Raw genomic sequence first — 18,169 nt, forward strand, 5'->3', positions numbered from 1 at the left:
CTTATGCTATGTCAAGCTTTTGGGGAAAAATTAAAGCGCTACTTGCCCTCTTTAGCATACATGATCTCACAGATGCCCGTGATTGCTAGTCATAAAGAGTATAGCATCCCTCCCTCCTTTCCTCAAAACACAAGATGCGATCTCCAGATGATAGAACGACCTCTTTTATGTTGCACTGCAAAAAAAGTGTAAAAACAGCTCGGTTTGACTCTGTTATGTGACCCTGCCTCATCACTAGATGTCTGAATGGCTGTTTTTATTCCATCTGGAGAAAGACATTGTTGCTCTTTGTCCCAAAATGTGTGAAGAAGTCAAGTCAAGAAGCTTTTATTGTCATTTCCAGTACACAGTGAAAAGAAGCAACCTTTCTTCAGTACCCTTGTGCTACATAAACAACATAGAGCTAAAGGACTAAATCACAGAGCTGAGGAACACATTTAATCACACAATGACAATTATTATACTGGCTAAGAATGTAGTTGATGAAGTGTTGGTGAAACCGATGTCCAACCTTCACATACCAGCAGGAAGGAAAAACAAATCCCTTTAGTAAGCTTAGTGGTTAGGATGTTCCTGTGATCAAAAAGTCATGAGTTCAAATACAAGCTCCACCAAGATGCCACTGTTGGGCCCTTGAGCAACTGCTCAGTTGAATTATTGATCTAATTGTAAGTCGCTCTGAATAAAGGCAAATGTCTGGCAAACGCCTTAAATGTTCAGTTACACACTGACAAGGTCTTTCAGTGCGTTTTTTTTTTTTGTCCGGGGTGGGGGGGGTTGTTTGTTTTGACCCAAGCCTCAATCATGATGTCCTGCTGCAAGTTCTCACGCTGATTTGACATTTAAAACTGATTAGACAATTCTTCGTTTGATACGGTGGAAATACTGTATAAGTGGTGCTTCGAAGAAATTTGCCTTAGCACATCATTTTAAGTACCAAATGCCACACAAAAGATCTATTTAATGTGCAATAAAGTGTTAGTGCTTGGGAAAATCTGTGTGTGTGTACTGATGCTGATGTTGACACTCTTGTAATCCTGCTGTTGGTTATTAGATAGTGCAGGCTGTTGCACCAGAAGTTTTACATGGTAATACAATGAGAGCAGCTGCTCAGCAGATGTTGTGTTTTCGCTTTAGCCTAGAGGGGTTAAAGGTTTCCGAATCACCCCGTGTGGCAACTAGATGATCCTACAGGCCTTTTTTTTTTTGCCTCCCCTCTTCCACCCTGCATACTCTAGTGTCACACCAGTGTGTGGACTCGGTCCATTCTAACATCTGCCAGAATTCAGCCAGACGACTCTCGAGCTGACATCCGGCCCCGAGGTGGAAAACATGTTAACAATATAATCCCAGTGTTTGGATGGTGAATTGAAAGCAGCTTTTTGTCAGGTTTTGCCTGATTTTTATTTTTTTCTGTACACATATGTTTTCTGGTTTATAGACTCTGCATCTATGTGCACATAAAAAAAATTACTTACAGCAGCGTTAATTTGCACAGATTGTTCTTTTTATGTACTTTTTGTCATCTTTGTGTTTAATAATCACCATTGTTCTTGTTTGAATTTTTTTTTTATAGGTGAATATATCAAGAACTGGAGACCACGCTACTTTCTACTGAAAACTGATGGATCCTTTATTGGGTACAAAGAGAAGCCACAGGATGCAGACCTCCCCTATCCTCTCAATAACTTCTCTGTTGCTAGTAAGTGAATATTATGTAGAATATTATGATATATAGAATATTATTATTATTATGATCATCGAAGGCTGTTTTGTGTGTTTGAGCTCTCTGCCTTTTAGGACTCACGCCACTTAGTAGTAGTATTCTCTTACACTATGATTTCATTTCATACACAGGGCTTGCATATACGCGTAATTATGATTTTATTTTTATTTTTTACGTGACACTTGTACAAGCACTAGACGATTCATAGTGATTAAGAGTGACTCACTGTGATTTATTACAATTTAATGTGAGGTGACTGGTGTGTGTGTGAGTTTGTCGGATCGATAAAACCAAGAAGATGAAAAACACCCATTAAATGTATTAATTTCAGACATCAGTTTTATGGTGTTTTCTGTGAGCATCTGCCGAAGTAAACTCATCGGTAACCTCTCGAAAATGCGCGCTCCACGGCATGCTGGATAATGGGCCCAGAGTGCTGGCTCCAGGAAACATCGAGCGAGCGAGCCTCTGTCCCTCATCCTCCCATCCGTCAGGAGGCGCGGCCAGGTTTTAATCTAAAGCCTGGAAGAGAGAGGAGTGGCCATACATGCAGCCCAGGCGGCTTGGCAGGGGAGCGGATTGCCACATCTGTTGCAGAAAGCTGGGAGGCCAGGTGGTTGTGGGAGGCTCATAGTCTAATGCGCTGTCTCTCCCCACCCTGCCCATCCGCCTCCGGACCACTCGGACACACACACACACACACACACCCTAACCAGATCTACATCTGCCCACCAGGCAGTGCAATCAATATTCCCCAATTAGTCTTTTCTAACAATGATTGCAACATATGACGAATTTTGTGTTTGAATGCCAAAAATCTGTCCAGTTTTTAACTTTTACACTTACTAGTACTGCATTTATTGTTACAGTTTCAACAACAGGAACTGGAATAGTGTCCTGTTGTGTTGCAGCGTTTTAGAATTTTTTCTTTTTTTTACTTAGCTTTAGAGTTTATCACTGTTCATATCTGAGATCAGTTTTCAAATGTTTTGATTTGTATCATTTCTTCACAGCGCAAATGCAATATTAACATAGTAGTTTGTTCCCTTTAAAATATTCTATGCTAGTCAGTCCTAATTTGCACCGAAGCAATTACCGTGTTTGTCTCCTGATGTTTTCTGTGCTTGGCAACCTCTCAACCTTATTTTGGACCCGAGAAAACGAAAGCGCGGCACGAGCGGTGGAATTTGCAGCTTCTGGGTTGTTTAATTGGCGTGCTCGCTCTGCTTAGCGGCTCTTGCTTCGAGCAAAGCTCGTCATCTGTGATCCTACGTGGCAAAGCAAACAATGCTGTCGGCTCAGCTTCTGCTCCTCCCGAGGTGTCACATTCCGGCTGCTGTGACCTTGTTTTTCAGCTCGCAGCGGGCGCCTCTAATTTTCATCTACTGCCCAGGTAGAGCGCACGCCCCGTGACATCTGCGCTGTCGCTATTAACCTTCGGGACCGAATGTAGGCCGCGGTGCTGTTTGCTGGCGGCTGGAATTGGCCAGCTGAGAAAGCTTGTGATGAGCTGATGGCTGAGACTGCTACAGTTTCACCTGTGGTCCCGTTCTTTTTATTTATTTATAAAAAATTTTCCCTTGCTGTCCGCTGTGACAATGAGCCAGGCTCTGAGATCACCTTCACTCCCCACGAGCAGAGACACATTCAAAAGTAGTGGAGTCCCATCTCATATAGAAAAACATCTGGTGTCGCAGACCTGCATGCTGTTTATAGGAAAGCTGTATATGTTCATTTTGTCTCTTGCGCCTCTTTCTCGCTCTCTCTCTCTCTTTCATTTGTCTCTCTGTGGTGTTGCATTGCTTTCTCCTGCTCTCCCTCAGCCCATTTGTTTCAACCTGGCACTGCCCTGTTTATCAAATACTAACTGTTCCCCGCAGCTGGCCAACCTGACCTCCCTACATACCCAAAAGATGCTTTCGATTGTAGGTCAGGTTTTCCTTAATTAGATTTAACACTAGCAGTACATTCTGTAAAGCCTTTATCTCCTCTTTCTCATTTATTTTGTCCCCCTCCTCTCCTTGGTTCCTTTCCTTACAGAATGCCAGCTGATGAAAACCGAACGGCCAAAGCCGAACACGTTCATTATCAGATGTCTACAGTGGACCACAGTTATTGAAAGGACTTTCCACGTGGACACTCCAGAGGAAAGGTAAGTCCAGGTTCCAATCAGTGGTGGACAGTAACGAAGTAAATGTAATTCGTTACTGTACTTAAGAAGCTTTTTCCAGTAACTGTACTTAAGTATTTCTATTTGGGGAGACTTTTATTTTAACTTTAAAGCATTTCAAAGTCAAATATCATACTTTTTACTTAACTACATATTCATTATGTGAATAAAACTGTGAGATAAAACTTTGTGATCAAAAATAAACTGGTCAAACACACAGCAAGCCACCAATCAGGGTCGAGCGCGCGCTCTGTTTTGATTGGCGCTTTGTGGAACCCACTTATCACCAACGTACAGTTCAGCATCAGTTCAACAGCAAGCAGAACATTTTGAGAGGAATAAATGAAGAAATCAAATCCTGCCTTGAACTCGCCACAACACCCGTGTCCTTATTTGTGTGTGTGTTTTTTTTTTTTAAGTAGTTGAAAAAGATCTTTTGGGCTCATGATAATTGTAATAAATATTATTCAGTGTTTGACTCTTTAATATCATTCTATTAATAGATTTTTGTGCTGAGAGTAACAGAGTCTTTTCATATAAACTGAGTTGATTAAGCAAAAGACTTGTGGCAAAAATAACCATTATAAATCATAGTACTTTGGATACTTAAGTAAGTAAAAGTTTAAAGGGAGCACATTAACTTTAACTCTAGTAATATTTTACTTAGTGTATCTCTAATTTAACTCAAGTACATGGTTTGTGTACTTCATCCATTACTGGTTTTGTATAGAGAAAAATATTTCTTTATCTCATTTGCTTTGGCACACAGAAAGGGAACAAAAAGTAGATTATTCTATCATCGCATAAAAAGTGAGGAGTTTAAAAAAAACAAACAAACAAAAAAACACTGGCCTGTATCCTCCAGCTGTTTGTTTCTCAGCAGGGAGGACGAGCGATTCGAAATACAAACAAAAAAACCCGCAGAAGAAAGCGCCGTACGTTCGCCGGCTGAGAGAATGAAGGTTGCATGCTGAGTATCGGTCATTCACTGTGGGGGGAAAAAAACTATTCCCCGCTGTAATTGACTCAGTCGTAATAAGATTTCTTGACATTTGAAAAGAAACAAAGTCTTCGGCAGGAGAATGCGACAGCAGCCCAAACGAACGAGGGGGAAAATATAATAACGCAGCTGAAATCACACTAGGTTATTACAAACATCACTTGGAGACGGGATACGTTTGTAAATCGGGACGTCCATTACACCGTACGCATCGACTCGTTTTTTTAGACACACCCTGTTTGCAGAAGTGCATTGGTAAAAAGCCAAGAGATGATGGAAAGAAGCTGCAGGCTTTTATGTGTCTACACAAATGGGTGACGGATTAAGGGAAAAAACTGTAAAGCATAAGGTTTTCCCCTCAGAAAGAAGAGACACCTTGTAATAATTTTAGCTTTTGAAATGAAAGTATGATGTAAATGTTAAGGGCTGCAACTAACAATAATTTTGATAATCGAATAATTTGGCGATAATTTTTATTTTTATTTTTTTTTTTTAACACAGTTAATCGGAAGCAAAACAGCAAAACCTTTTTTATTTGGTGCTACGTCCTGAAATATATTCGTCTTGTATGATTTGCAATTACACATCGTCTCTAAGAACGTGGATATTTTTTTTACAAGTTGTTAGCACTTTGTGGGAGGGGCACCTCAGCCGATGAGGGCAGAGGGGCAGTGGCTCTACCCCACTGTGTCCTGACGAGAGCGCTCACATGAAGTCTTTGACATGGCACAAGAATGAGTCTGAAATTGATACATCGTAAATCATATGAATTGGCTTTTGAAGTCACCTGATCGCAACCCAGTTGAATAACCATTGGAGGTTTTGGACTGACGTGTTAGACGTGACTCTTTACAACTGTCACCATCACCATCATCATCAACAACATGAACAAACTGAGGGAATCTTTTTTGTGAGAATGGCATTCATTTGTTCATTCATCCAGCACTGTTTCTCTTCTTCAGTACTGCTCGGTTCAGAAAACAGAATTCATGATGGCTTTCTCAGATCTCACTAAACAGATACTATGCAAGATTGTCTGTCCTTATAAATGTTTTAACATTGGTGAATTTTGTCTTTTGAGGAAATACTTCGCGCCGCTTTAATGGAAAAAAAGATCTTGTCTGTAAGAGAGTGCCAAAATTTTCTTTCTCCGCTTTTGGCTTTGCATGATTCTTCAGTTCAATTCAATTGAATTCATTTTTATTTGTGTTGCTGTATAACCCTAACTTTTAACAATGGATGTTGTCTCAATGCAGCTTTACACAAGTAAAACAGTAATAAAGAATATATAACTTCATTTCTTTATAAGTGTAAGTTTGTCCCTAATGACAGCACCAGTGGTGACTGGTTCAAGGAAAAACTCCCTGAGATGGCATGAGAAAGAAACCTTAAGAGGAACCAGACGTAAGAGCTCATCAACCCTCATCTGGGTGGCACCGAATGTCCATTCATTACAGTTCATCTTTGTTGAGGTGTGCAGTGATGGGTGATTAAATGCAACTCGTGGTCATGAGGTCCTGATTTTGCACACTGGACCTCCACAATCATGGCTGAGGCATGGTTTCAACATGGGTTAGAGCCGGATCTGAATCTGTGCTGGATGGAATTAACTGGAGGTGGAAGACATGCTTGATAGAAGACATCACAGAGCATTGGTGTGATTATACCAGATTATTTTTTCTTCGTGGAGTTGGCCTGTTACCAGCGCCTGTCAGAAACTTTTCTATATTTCAAGCTCATATAGTGACACTAAACTTGAAAGAAAACCACACGACACAAGCGTGTCTGCCGAAACAATGACATACAGCAGGCCTCCCTGAGACAAATTCATCATTATTAAACACACACATGCTCGGAAATATGAATGCATGACTGATGCCACACAACAGATGTGCTGCAGAACAAACGAAAAACTCACCGGCGCCGAAATGCTTGCGAAAGACGTCTTAGCCACTTTAGATTGTTAAATGATATTTCACGGTGTGTGTGTGTCTGGCGTCATTTACATATTCAAGTCTTTTGCTCAGGTATCCATGATGTTTAAATGTTCATACACGTATATGTTCCTTCTGAGAAATCCTGAGGCGGTAAAAAGTAAGAAAAATCCCTGGTTTCCCCGACGCAAGGTTTTTCTTGGATACATCTTGTATGTTTTAGGTTCTGTAAGCATGTGTACGTGTGTGGGTTTTGTCTAAGGGATGAGTGGACAGAAGCAATCCAGATGGTGGCTGATAAACTCCAAAGACAGGAAGAGGAGCGGATCCAGTGCAGTCCCACCTCACAGATAGACAACATCGGCGAGGAAGAGATGGACATCTCCATCAGTCACCACAAACGCAAGGTACCAATCACACCATCTGCTCACTCTCCATTATCAAACAACAGATTTGCTTTGGATGGCAGTCACATATAAAAAAAATATATTAGTATTTTGGATAATATTTTGGACATCATTTGGACAATAAGGCATATTATTTATGATTTGGTAACACTTAACATAAGACATAAATAAGAGCCAATTAACACCTGAGGGAAGTACTAATAAAATATATTAAAAAAAAAAAAACGCAATGTCCAATACGAACAATTTTATTAACACCTTCAGAATTGTGTTTGAATCGCACCAGGATCAGTATAAGAACATTCGATTTCCAACAAATCTTTTACTAACTGCTATATTGTGATCAGGGTTTAATAATGATAAAGATCATATCCCAGGAACACTCGATGTAAAGTACCCTGGATGGGATTTTGATCCATTTCAGGTCCCTGGTGGTCTAGTGGTTAGGATGCGGCGCTCTCACCGCTGCGGCCGGGTTCGATCTCCGGTGAGGGAACCAGCCCCAGCCACTCTTATTGCCGGTCCCAAGCCTGGATAAATGGGGAGGGATGGGGAGGGCACCATTCACACCATTTTTCACCTTAGGGGCATTTGTAGTGGGCAGCTTTTTTTTTGAATGGGAGAGAAAACCAGAGAACCCGGAAAAAAACCCATGTGAAATTTGGTTCCAATATAGATTCCCATATTTGAACCCAAGCTTCAGATCGAACCGTGGACAGGACCTGATGGCATGGAGTTTCCACCACATTTTAAGAACTTGCTTTCATTTATTATGTCAATTTATGAGGACCATATTTTTTTTTTTTTGCTCATGGATTGAATAAATATTAGGCAGTGCAGGTGTATATTGTTGACAGTTTGTAAATAATTTGTTCCTTTGTTAAAGTTACTTACTGTGGTCTAATCAGTAAGTAATGCAGGCATTATGCAGGTAATGAAATTATAATCATAATGAAATAAAAGCGTAATGGACTTTAGACCATATCAGTAGTGGACAATAGTGGAGTATATTTGCTTCGTTACTGTACTTAAGTAGTATTTTTAAGTAGTGTATTTTTGTACATTCTGAGAGTATTTCATTTGGAGAAATCGTCCCTTCACTTAATTTGAACGTATACAGTTTTTACTTCACTACATCGAATTGAATACTGTTGTCAATTAAAAAATTGTTGAGACCACAACCATAGAGAGAGTGTTTGCCTGTAACAATAGTAAACTCTTGTTTACAGGAAAATCTAAATATAGTGAATTTAATATATATATAAATTTAGTTCTCTTACATCAGCAGCTTTGTTTGACATTTAAAATCAATTACTTTTGCTCAAGTAGGAGTGTACGCACTATTTCATCCACCTCTGCTTCACTGTTTTTTTTTTTTTGCAGACAATGAATGACTTTGACTATTTAAAACTACTGGGAAAAGGCACTTTCGGTAAAGTCATTCTTGTAAGGGAGAAGGCCAGCGGGAAATACTACGCAATGAAGATTTTGAAGAAAGAAGTTATTATCGCAAAGGTATGCCGCATTACTTTGGTTTAAATAAATACTCTTCCTGCTCACCATCCTTTCAACACACATTTTACTGTTTTACTTTATACTATTAAGTGGTTGAATAGTCATGACACACGTATCCAGTCTACTGTTACCACAAAGTTGGAGTCACACAATTGTAAAGAATGTGTTAGCATCAAATTTTCCCTTTACTTGAACCAGGAGACCAAAGCAAGCACCATGAAGATATGCTTTACATGGGTTGGAGTCAAGGATCTTGAGTGGCCTGCTATAGAGCTCTGACTTCAACCCTATTGAACACCTTTGGGATGCATTGAAACTCTGACTGAACGTAACGCTGAATTATAAAAGCAAAAGGGATTAATGTGAAAAGTCTTGCATGATAAAATGCAATATTTTCACACCCTTATATTAAGAGAAAAGCACTACAGGACATGGGTATGTGAGCAGCTTTATATCTCGGCTAAATGGATGCACCGCTTTTAAAGACCGAAATCAGTTAATGAATCAACCTTCGTGATTGCACTGAAATGCTGCATCCGCATTTTTGTTTTTAAACCACTGCAGTAGCATTGAGACTTTTTAAAAAATTTCCTGTTTCAACGTTGCGTCTATCATTCAGAAAATAAATAAATAAATCAAAAATTTTTCTTTCTTTCCACCGCTGTAGGACGAAGTGGCTCACACTCTCACTGAGAGCAGAGTGCTGAAAAACACCAGACACCCTTTCTTAACTGTGAGTACACACACTTCCTAATGACTTGCGTTTACCGCAGCCACACATGCAGAAGTTGTCTACAACTGTAAAGCTTCACAGTGCTCGTCTTCTATATGATAGCGATCTCCCCAGGGTCTAATTATAATGCAGAGAATAAACTGTTATAAATTAGCGGCACAAATGTAGCTGTACATCTGTTGAGAAGTCGCCAGTAAGAGATCATTTCACTGACACTCCAGCTGCTGTTGTAGACCGCATTTGATACACAGCAGGTTTAGAAAAGGGAAGGAAAAAGAAAAAAAAAAACAATTTACCTGGCACAAGCTCAAGTGGCTGCACCTCTTAACCTTCACCTGATTTCAAAGTTAGCATCAAGGCCATAGCGAAAACGGCGAGCCTTTGCTCTCGAATGCTATCCCTTTTAATTTGCTCTCGGGAGAAGTTTGTCTTTCAACATATGTTTTGAAAAGATGCTTCTCAACATACGTTTGTGTTTGCAAAGACATATGGTAAGTTGTTGGCTTTTTTTTTTGTTTTGTTTTTTCCTAATGGTGTGTATCTGCCTGCTGTTTTAGTCTTTGAAGTACTCATTCCAGACAAAAGACCGCCTCTGCTTCGTGATGGAGTACGTCAATGGAGGCGAGGTACGTATGTAACCATGCTCGTGTGATTGGAATGCGTGCTCGTTCGTACTGTATAGCGACGAGACTCCTCCGAAGAAAGATTCACGGCTCTACGGTGTGTGAACTGTATTTATCCATCAAACCGTGTTTTATCACTGCGTTCCGTAAACGTCCTCATATATTACACGCCATTGTACACAAACAATCACCGAATCGGTTTCTGTCCAACACGAAATCCCGCGACGTACGAATAATATCGTTATATCAACTTCGAGCTCTTTAAAAATGACTGCCGAATAATTTCGGGCCATATCCGTTATTTTTTTTTTTTCCTGCAAAGCCTGCAGCTATTCGATTCCTCTTCCAGAAAAGTTTCCAGAGCCGTGACTTTATTCTTCAGGGCCTCGGGTTTTGATAAATGAAATTCCACCACCAATGGCGCTGTTTAATCAGAGAGGCAGCAATCTCGCTTTCATTTTCACGCAGCCTGTAGTGTCACCTGCTCCCCCTGCCCGGTCCAGCCAAAGTCGCTCACCTCCACGCTCACACATCCACACACACGCACTCACTCACTCACTCATTTACTCAGCCCTCTCTGCAGGCGTTGCTGCTCTTTTCAGCCATGTTGCATTCACAGCTGCCAGTACACTGATGAAAGCACACCTGTCCTCGTATACTTTGCTATGCACTCACTCTGCTTGCTCCCTCCTCGACTGATCGCCGATCCCGTTAGCGCTCCCCGGACAACCATATTCAACTCCCTCCCATAGCAATTAAACGGCAGCGCCTCCCTCCCGGGCTCCTGGGTAATTTGAAGAAGACGAGCTCAAGCGGAGACGAGGGCCAGGCAGTTTGAAAGAAACCCTTGACATCTGACTGGGAGAGACAGACGAGGGGGGAATAGTCCCTTAAAAAAAATGAGGGAGATGATTGCGGGGGAAGGGGTGCTCCTGCCACTTTGATGGGACGTTAGCCCGCGAGCACACTAGCGATGCCTTTAACAAGATTGGTGTATTGATTAAAATGCTGATTTAACAGGCCTCGCCGGCCCCTCTCTGGAAAGCCAGGGATGATGCGCCAGCTGCTGTCTGGGTTCGCCAGGCGTCCTCCGAGGGCCCTGCCATCTATCATCTCAATATGGCGATGGGAGGCAGTTTGTGTTGTGTTAATTTCCTTCAATAAATCAGTAATTATTGCAATCCTGTCCCTGCTGTTTATCTTGCAGCTGTTTTTCCATTTGTCGAGAGAACGGGTGTTCTCAGAGGACCGCACGCGCTTCTATGGCGCCGAGATTGTCTCTGCCCTCGACTACCTGCACTCCACCAAGATAGTGTACCGGGATCTCAAGGTAAACAAAAATGAATAAATAAATGAAAAAAAAAAAAGAAGAAGGAGGGAAGCAATCACACATTTTGGAACGCCTGTTGAGTTCCTGTGCACTGCTTTTATTTTGGCGTGTGGCACGGGACATGGAAAATGTAATTAAAAGCTGTAGAGTTTGAAGTTTGTTTCCTTTTTTTTTTATTTTGGAGAGGGTTGATATCAAACTCTGGCGCCTGTGGAAAATGACACAGTGATTTGCTTGCAGCCTTGGGCTCCGCCACTGTTAGTGATGCCAAGAAACCTAAAAAAAAAGAAAGAACAAAATAACTGGAAGAATCTTTTCTCTGCCATGGCGTATGAAATTTCGATGGAGTAAATGGTTTATTAATGCAAAACATCAATATGCTCTCTGATCTGTGTTTGAGATTAACAATGGAATATCCCGTATCGGGGGTGAAAAAAGGAAAATGGGCATTCATTACTTTTTTTTTTTTTGTTCCTTTCCTTAGTTGGAGAATCTCATGCTTGATAAGGATGGCCACATTAAAATCACAGACTTTGGTCTGTGTAAAGAAGGAATCACCGATGCTGCAACGATGAAGACGTTCTGTGGAACGCCAGAGTACCTGGCACCTGAGGTAACAGTCTCACAGAGCTAATTACCGCGATATCGCTTCATGCAGTAATGTAATGGAGAGTTAATGAATCTGTAAGAATGGGCTTTCTTCACTCCGGCACCACTTAATGTTGGCATGGAGAGAGAGTCCTCTTCGCTAATATTCTCAGAGTCTCTGCATTGCATAAGCATGTTCAACTGTAATCGTTCCCCCACAATAAAAGTTGCATATATTTGCATTTACTAATAATAATTTGTTTATAACTACAGCAATCGTTTTTTTTTTTTTTTTTTGCACGATTTACCTAGAGAACCTATTCAACTGTTTTTGCCAGCTGTTTGAAAAAATTTAAATCCCAGTGTTCCATCATGCTTGTCAAGCAAGTCACACACAGATTTGACCCTGTGCCTCCTACAGTTATCATCCTGAGTGTAGGAGTGTCAGTGTTGTTCTTTTTGGACACGAAGTCAGCTGACACCTCAGATTCTTGGACGATAATCTGACCTACTGCTCGTCAAAGCTACCTAAGGTGTCCAATCTAATGAAACGATAAGGTGCTTGTGATGGCGATGGTGATGGTGGTGTGTGGATGCACCTAAATGTGTAACAGAGCTGTATGTATGGCTTTGGGAAACTGCTCAGTCTATGAGCCTCTGTAAGCCCAGCTATATAGCTGACTCTGAAAAAACCTTCCCTAGAATAGATCCAGATAATGGATAGAGTTAAATGCGGAGTTTGGTGTATTTAAAAGTCACTCATGGACTCGTCACTGAATTCAAAGTAATGTACATATTGTAAAGATGTGCTGCTCAGGCTGTTTGCATTCACTGTAAAAATCCGGAGGTGTGCATTTGGACGACAATGATGCTACGCTTGTACAACAAACCGTCTCTTTCCTGAAAGCGCAGTGAGTCAGTGTACGTATGTGGTCCACGCCTGTCCGTTCACACCTCAAGAGTCCATGCGCACACACGCCCAACAGCCATATGGACTCGTGTTGTAGTAACAATCAGACATTCTTAATGTTCCCAAATGCTGAATTATGGTCAGTCATTAGTCTTTATTTACACCTGACTATGGTTAATGGAAGGCTTTTCTTTCGCTACATGCACACGGTACGAGTGTTTCTTTTCCAAACCAAACCGGCTTCGGTTCTCGTTCTGCAGAAGTAAATCTGATCGGTTGCTACGGAGCAGCACCCTGAGCCCGCAGGTCGTCTCGTCATCCAGGCGTGTCAAAGGTTCGCCCAGAGTGCAGCGGCTAAATCCAAACCAATGATGAGGAGAGGGAGAGTGGGCTTGGGGTGGAGGTGGGAGGGAGTGTGGAAGAGGGTGAAGTATAGATTCTACTTGTGGAAAAAAAAACCAACGAAAAAAAAAGGGAAAAAAGTACAGAAGACAATTTGGCGCAGCATTTTGTTTTGCTCAGCCTGGCCACTGTGCCAGGAGATGATTTGAGTGTTGGTTATTTTTCACAAGAGTATGTGATTGCACAAAAAAGTAGATGCTAAACAGAGGCAGATGGTGGCAGATGGGGGAGGTTGGAAGAAGGTGGCTGGGAAACCTGGAAATCTATACTGCCGTACTGGTGTAAAAATAACAGAGCACAGCCTGAGCCAGCGCGCCAAGTTCCAGAGATGCAAAGTAGAGGGGGATTAAAGAGAGAAGGAGAACGAGAGAAAGATTGGAGGATGGGTGAAAGGATGAGTTTTTTTTTTTCTCGCATGAAAACCGATTTATTTATTTATTTTTTTACCAAGTAAAACACACTGACCATCACCAAGTCATATTTTAATGTAAATGAAATTAAGTCCTGTGAGCATAATATGTAATTATATGATATTAATGATGGATTCCTCAAGATATACTTCAGAACTAGATCCGGTGCTAAGCTACTGTATGATAATTATATTAATTATTTCCATACTACACCAGCATGAAGCACATGTATGATTGAGTGGTTTGGCAATTAAAATAAGGACCAGTTGTGTGTATATGAATGTCTGATGAGAGCTTGAAGAATAAGTCTATTCAGATGCATATACAGGTATATCCTCTGGTCCTTTTCAAGTGCTCCCCCCGCCCCCCACCACCCCCCTTCGGCGTGTGTGTGTGTGTGTGTGTGTGTGTGTGTGTGTGTGTGTGTGTGTGTGTGTGTGTGTGTGTGTGTGTGTGTGAGAGATCATCCACATTCCCTAGCCAAGATGGGCTAAGCTGATGGAGGCTGCTTGTTCCACTGCCCTGCTGGTGGAGCGGCAGGCTCTCTGTGCCACTCGCTCCTCTGCCAGCCTTGCCCATCGGCGAGTGGTGGGAGCAGCAGCAGTGCCACATGGCAGTGGGAGCAGGGGCCTGTTCTGGAACAGGGGGACCCCAACCGGGCCTGTGTGTGTTAATCGCATCCCTGCCTGCAGCCGAGCTGCTCACACCCGCTCGCAGGACAAACAGCCTGCTTTCTCTCTTTCTTTCTCTCCTCACACACACACACACACACACACACACACACACACACACACACACACACACACACACACACGGAATAGCCTTCACATTCTTTACACGGTTCACAAAGTCACTAAAGTGCAGTCAGAGTGGCTGTAGTTTTAATTACAGCATGGAAATCACAACCCACTCTTAGCAAAGTTAGATTTATTAACAATGTTCCAGTTATTATTACCAAGTTTTTTTAGAATTGACCTGGTCTAAGCGGAATAATCAAAAACAATTAAGATTTATAAAATACCAGTGGTGGATGGTACTTCAGTAAAATTAAAAGTGCTCCCTTTAATCTTTTACTTAAGTAAAAGTACAAAAGTATTTGCCTTTTAATGTACAGTACTTAAGTTTCCAAAGTACTATGATTTATTATAACTATAATGTTCCTATTATGATTTTTGTCATAAGACTCTTTATTAATCACCTCAGTTTATATGAAAAGACTCTGTTACTCTCAGTACAACACAATCTATTAATAGAATGATGTTAATGATTCAAACGCTGATTGATCTATTTCATTATCATGATCCCAAAACCTTCTTAAAAAAAATCACACAAATAAGGTCACGGGTGTTGTGGCGAGTTCGAGTCAGGAGTTTCCTCCATCATTTATTCCTCTCAAAATGTTCTGCTTGCTGTTGAACTGATGCTGAACTGTATATTGGTGATAAGTGGATACCGCCAAGCGTCAATCAAAACGAGTTCTTTGCTGCGCGTTTAACCAGTTATGTTTTTATCAATAAAAAGGAACGACTGATTTCGTATAATGTATTTGAGTAAAAAGTATGATATTTGACTTTGCATGAAGTGAAGTTACAGTAAAAGTCTCCACAAATGAAAATACTTCAGTAGAGTAGAGATACGAGAAAAAGCTACTTAAGTACAGTAACCAATTACATTTACTTCCCTACTGCCCACAACTGAAATAATGCTGCTTGATGCTGCAAGACTTTTTTTTTTTAAATAATTTGAAATAGCAATTTTATTAAGGTTTAAAATAACCTTGTGTATCAAGTCAGTTAAAATATATAGTAAGTTCAATTCACTTTCGAATTCTACATTAAAATGAATTTTACTAGCAAACGCAAGAGATTCTTCGAAGTTTTCATTTAAATTAAATAAATTGAATTCCAAAGGAACTCTTGACATTAATAATGAGCACTAGCTTTGTACAATCTGTGCTATTATGACAATTTTTTTATTTATCAATTTGACATGTTTGACAAACACTAAGCTAACAGCATTTCGGAACGCTTCGAATGTTGAAAACAGATGGAGGCCGCTGGTGTAAGTGTTGTATTTATTTTGATTAATGCAGTCTAGATATTTTGTTGAATGTAACATACAGAAATCTGTATTTGCGGGAATGTCTGATCGTTACGAATTGCACTGGCTTTCATACCTTTCTGTTTGCTGTTATGTTACATTTTCGTGTGAGACGTTAGAGATGGTAATGCACCTGATCTTGTTTGAAAATTAAGTGCGATTTTTTTTGGTCAGAAGGCTGTTTCTCTGCACGCGAGCTCGTCATCCTCGCTTAATCAGGAAGCCAGCGCCAGGCCTCAGTGCGAACTCGCACAGCTCTACCTGCTCTTAAAGATCAGAGAGGAGACATCGTTATCACTCGACTCCCAGCATATGCTTAACTGGCTCGTGGCCAGCCAGTCTTGTCATTAGTCAGACATATTAATCAGGAAGCTCCCTCTGAAAAGCTGCCTCTCAAGTGCACTTCTCCAGCTACTGTGCTCCAATCCCCCCCTTCAACTCGCACCAATCACACACATGAGGTGTGTGTCAGGTGTGTCCGTGAGGAAGCCACTACTGCAGCACCCGTCACTAAGCTTTGATCACATGATGCTCTAGGAGTTCAAGGCTCTGTGTACAGGTTCCAGGCAGTCGGTTGGTTCAGGTGGAGTGACCTCTGATCTCACGCAGTTCACGCTCTGAAGCCTCTAGCCATGCTTATTTATTTATTTATTTATTTATTTATTTATTTATTTATATAACTAACCAGCCTGTGAGTGGTTGAGCAGTAGTCAGCGAGCTCGTTCACATAAACACTAAACAACTGTGTGTTTAGTGTGATTCTCTGAAGTCTTGCCACTCTCCAGTCATTATGAGTAATTATTGAGCTGTGTGTTTGTGTGTGTGTGCGTGCACTGAATAATTTTTGCTCTGACAGCCAAATGATGGCCCCTTGCAGAATTTTAAATCTTGACTGTTAATTATTGATTGATTGATCGGAGTAGCTTTTTTGGTGCCACTCTATTCATTCCACATAAACTATACACACTATTATCATCTGAGGATGTGTGCGCTGTCATCGGTGCAGTGCAGATTTCATTCTTAATATACACTATATAAACGATAGTTTGTGAACACCTGTCTAAGGTTACAGTTAGGGGTAAGGGGTTCCACAATTCCACATTTAGTCCCCATTTGCTGTTATTAAAACTTCCGTTCTTCTGAAAAGATATTTCACTTGGTTTTGAAGTGTGTTTGTGGAAATTTGTGCTCATTCAGCCACAAGGGTGTTAGTAAAGTCAGGTACTGATGTAGGTGAGGTGAGGAGGCCTGGGGTGCAGTCAGCGTTCACATTCATCCCAAAGTTTTTGAATAGGGTTGAGGTCAGAGCTCTATAGCAGGAGATCTTCCACTCTAACCCATGTAAAGCATATCTTCATGGTGCTCACTTTATGTACAGGTTTGTGTCTCAGAGTTAAAGTGAAAGGAAAATGTAATGCTACCGCATCCAGAGACATCCTATAGAATTGTGTGCAACTTTGTTGTAGCTCAAGGTGGTTTCTCAGTGTTTAAGGTATTGGACATTGAAACAGAAGGTCATGAGTTTAAAATCCCAGCACCATCAAGGTACCGCTGCTGGGCCCTTTACCCTCAACTGCTCAGTTGTAAGTTGCTCAGGATAAAGGCGTCTGTTAATTTCCATAAATGCAAATGTGGTAACAGTTTGGAGAAGATGCACATATGGCTGGAAAAATCCAGTGTCCCAATACATTTATCCATCAAGTGTATTTTGTGTCTTGCATTTAATGGATGTTGCATCGAATTTCCCCTTGGGATCAATAAATCGTAATCTTTTAAGGACAACTCTGCTATAAATTCATATACCGTACTTGCGGATAAAAAAAAGGGAGGTCTTCATCACTTGGCATACCAGATTTCTATAATTCATCTATAGCTGAACAAATCAGAAATTCATTAGCTAGCCCACTTTGTGAAAGCTCCACAGTGATGCCCAGTTGTCCAGAAACCTAACTGACTAGAACAATAAGCACCATAATATAATAGCACACTGCAGACTAGTTAAATAATTAAGGAAAAACTAAAGTCTAAATGACTGGCCAAAGAAAGAGACAAGTCATGATCAGTTTCTAATGTAGCACATTGTTTGTACCCTAAACTAAATGCAGCAACTCGGAGTTCTGACCATCAAGTGTCTTTTTCCTCCTTCATTGGCAGTTGTCTTTTTTTATTCTCTCAACATGTTAATCTATGAGTTCATTGGAAAAAACGCAGTATGAGAGCAGTGGCTTTGCACTTAACTTTTTTTTTTTTTTTTTTTTTTTTTTATAAAGTTTCTTCAGTGTTTCTCCTCTGAGAATCATCCATGTCATCTGTGATTGCTA

General features: G+C 40.9%; 2 protein-coding genes across 3 annotated transcripts in view; one reads left to right on the forward strand and one right to left on the reverse strand.

Moving 5' to 3' along the window:
- Positions 1 to 18,169, forward strand: part of akt3a (v-akt murine thymoma viral oncogene homolog 3a) — a 108,864-nt gene that overhangs the window by 78,148 nt on the left and 12,547 nt on the right. For both annotated transcript variants that reach the window (XM_046868187.1, XM_046868196.1), the window contains exons 3-10: positions 1,577 to 1,702; positions 3,767 to 3,878; positions 7,093 to 7,237; positions 8,621 to 8,752; positions 9,420 to 9,485; positions 10,043 to 10,111; positions 11,316 to 11,438; positions 11,923 to 12,051. In XM_046868187.1, coding sequence (XP_046724143.1) covers positions 1,577 to 1,702; positions 3,767 to 3,878; positions 7,093 to 7,237; positions 8,621 to 8,752; positions 9,420 to 9,485; positions 10,043 to 10,111; positions 11,316 to 11,438; positions 11,923 to 12,051 — 902 coding nt within the window. The remainder of the gene's footprint in view (positions 1 to 1,576; positions 1,703 to 3,766; positions 3,879 to 7,092; positions 7,238 to 8,620; positions 8,753 to 9,419; positions 9,486 to 10,042; positions 10,112 to 11,315; positions 11,439 to 11,922; positions 12,052 to 18,169) is intronic.
- Positions 11,490 to 18,169, reverse strand: part of sdccag8 (SHH signaling and ciliogenesis regulator sdccag8) — a 68,132-nt gene continuing 61,452 nt past the window's right edge. Inside the window, exon 18 of the mRNA XM_046868173.1 lies at positions 11,490 to 11,714. Within this exon, the coding sequence (XP_046724129.1) occupies positions 11,697 to 11,714 (18 nt within the window). The 3' untranslated portion in view covers positions 11,490 to 11,696. The remainder of the gene's footprint in view (positions 11,715 to 18,169) is intronic.

This window comes from Silurus meridionalis, chromosome 2, assembly GCF_014805685.1.
Source record: "Silurus meridionalis isolate SWU-2019-XX chromosome 2, ASM1480568v1, whole genome shotgun sequence".
NCBI lineage: Eukaryota > Metazoa > Chordata > Actinopteri > Siluriformes > Siluridae > Silurus > Silurus meridionalis.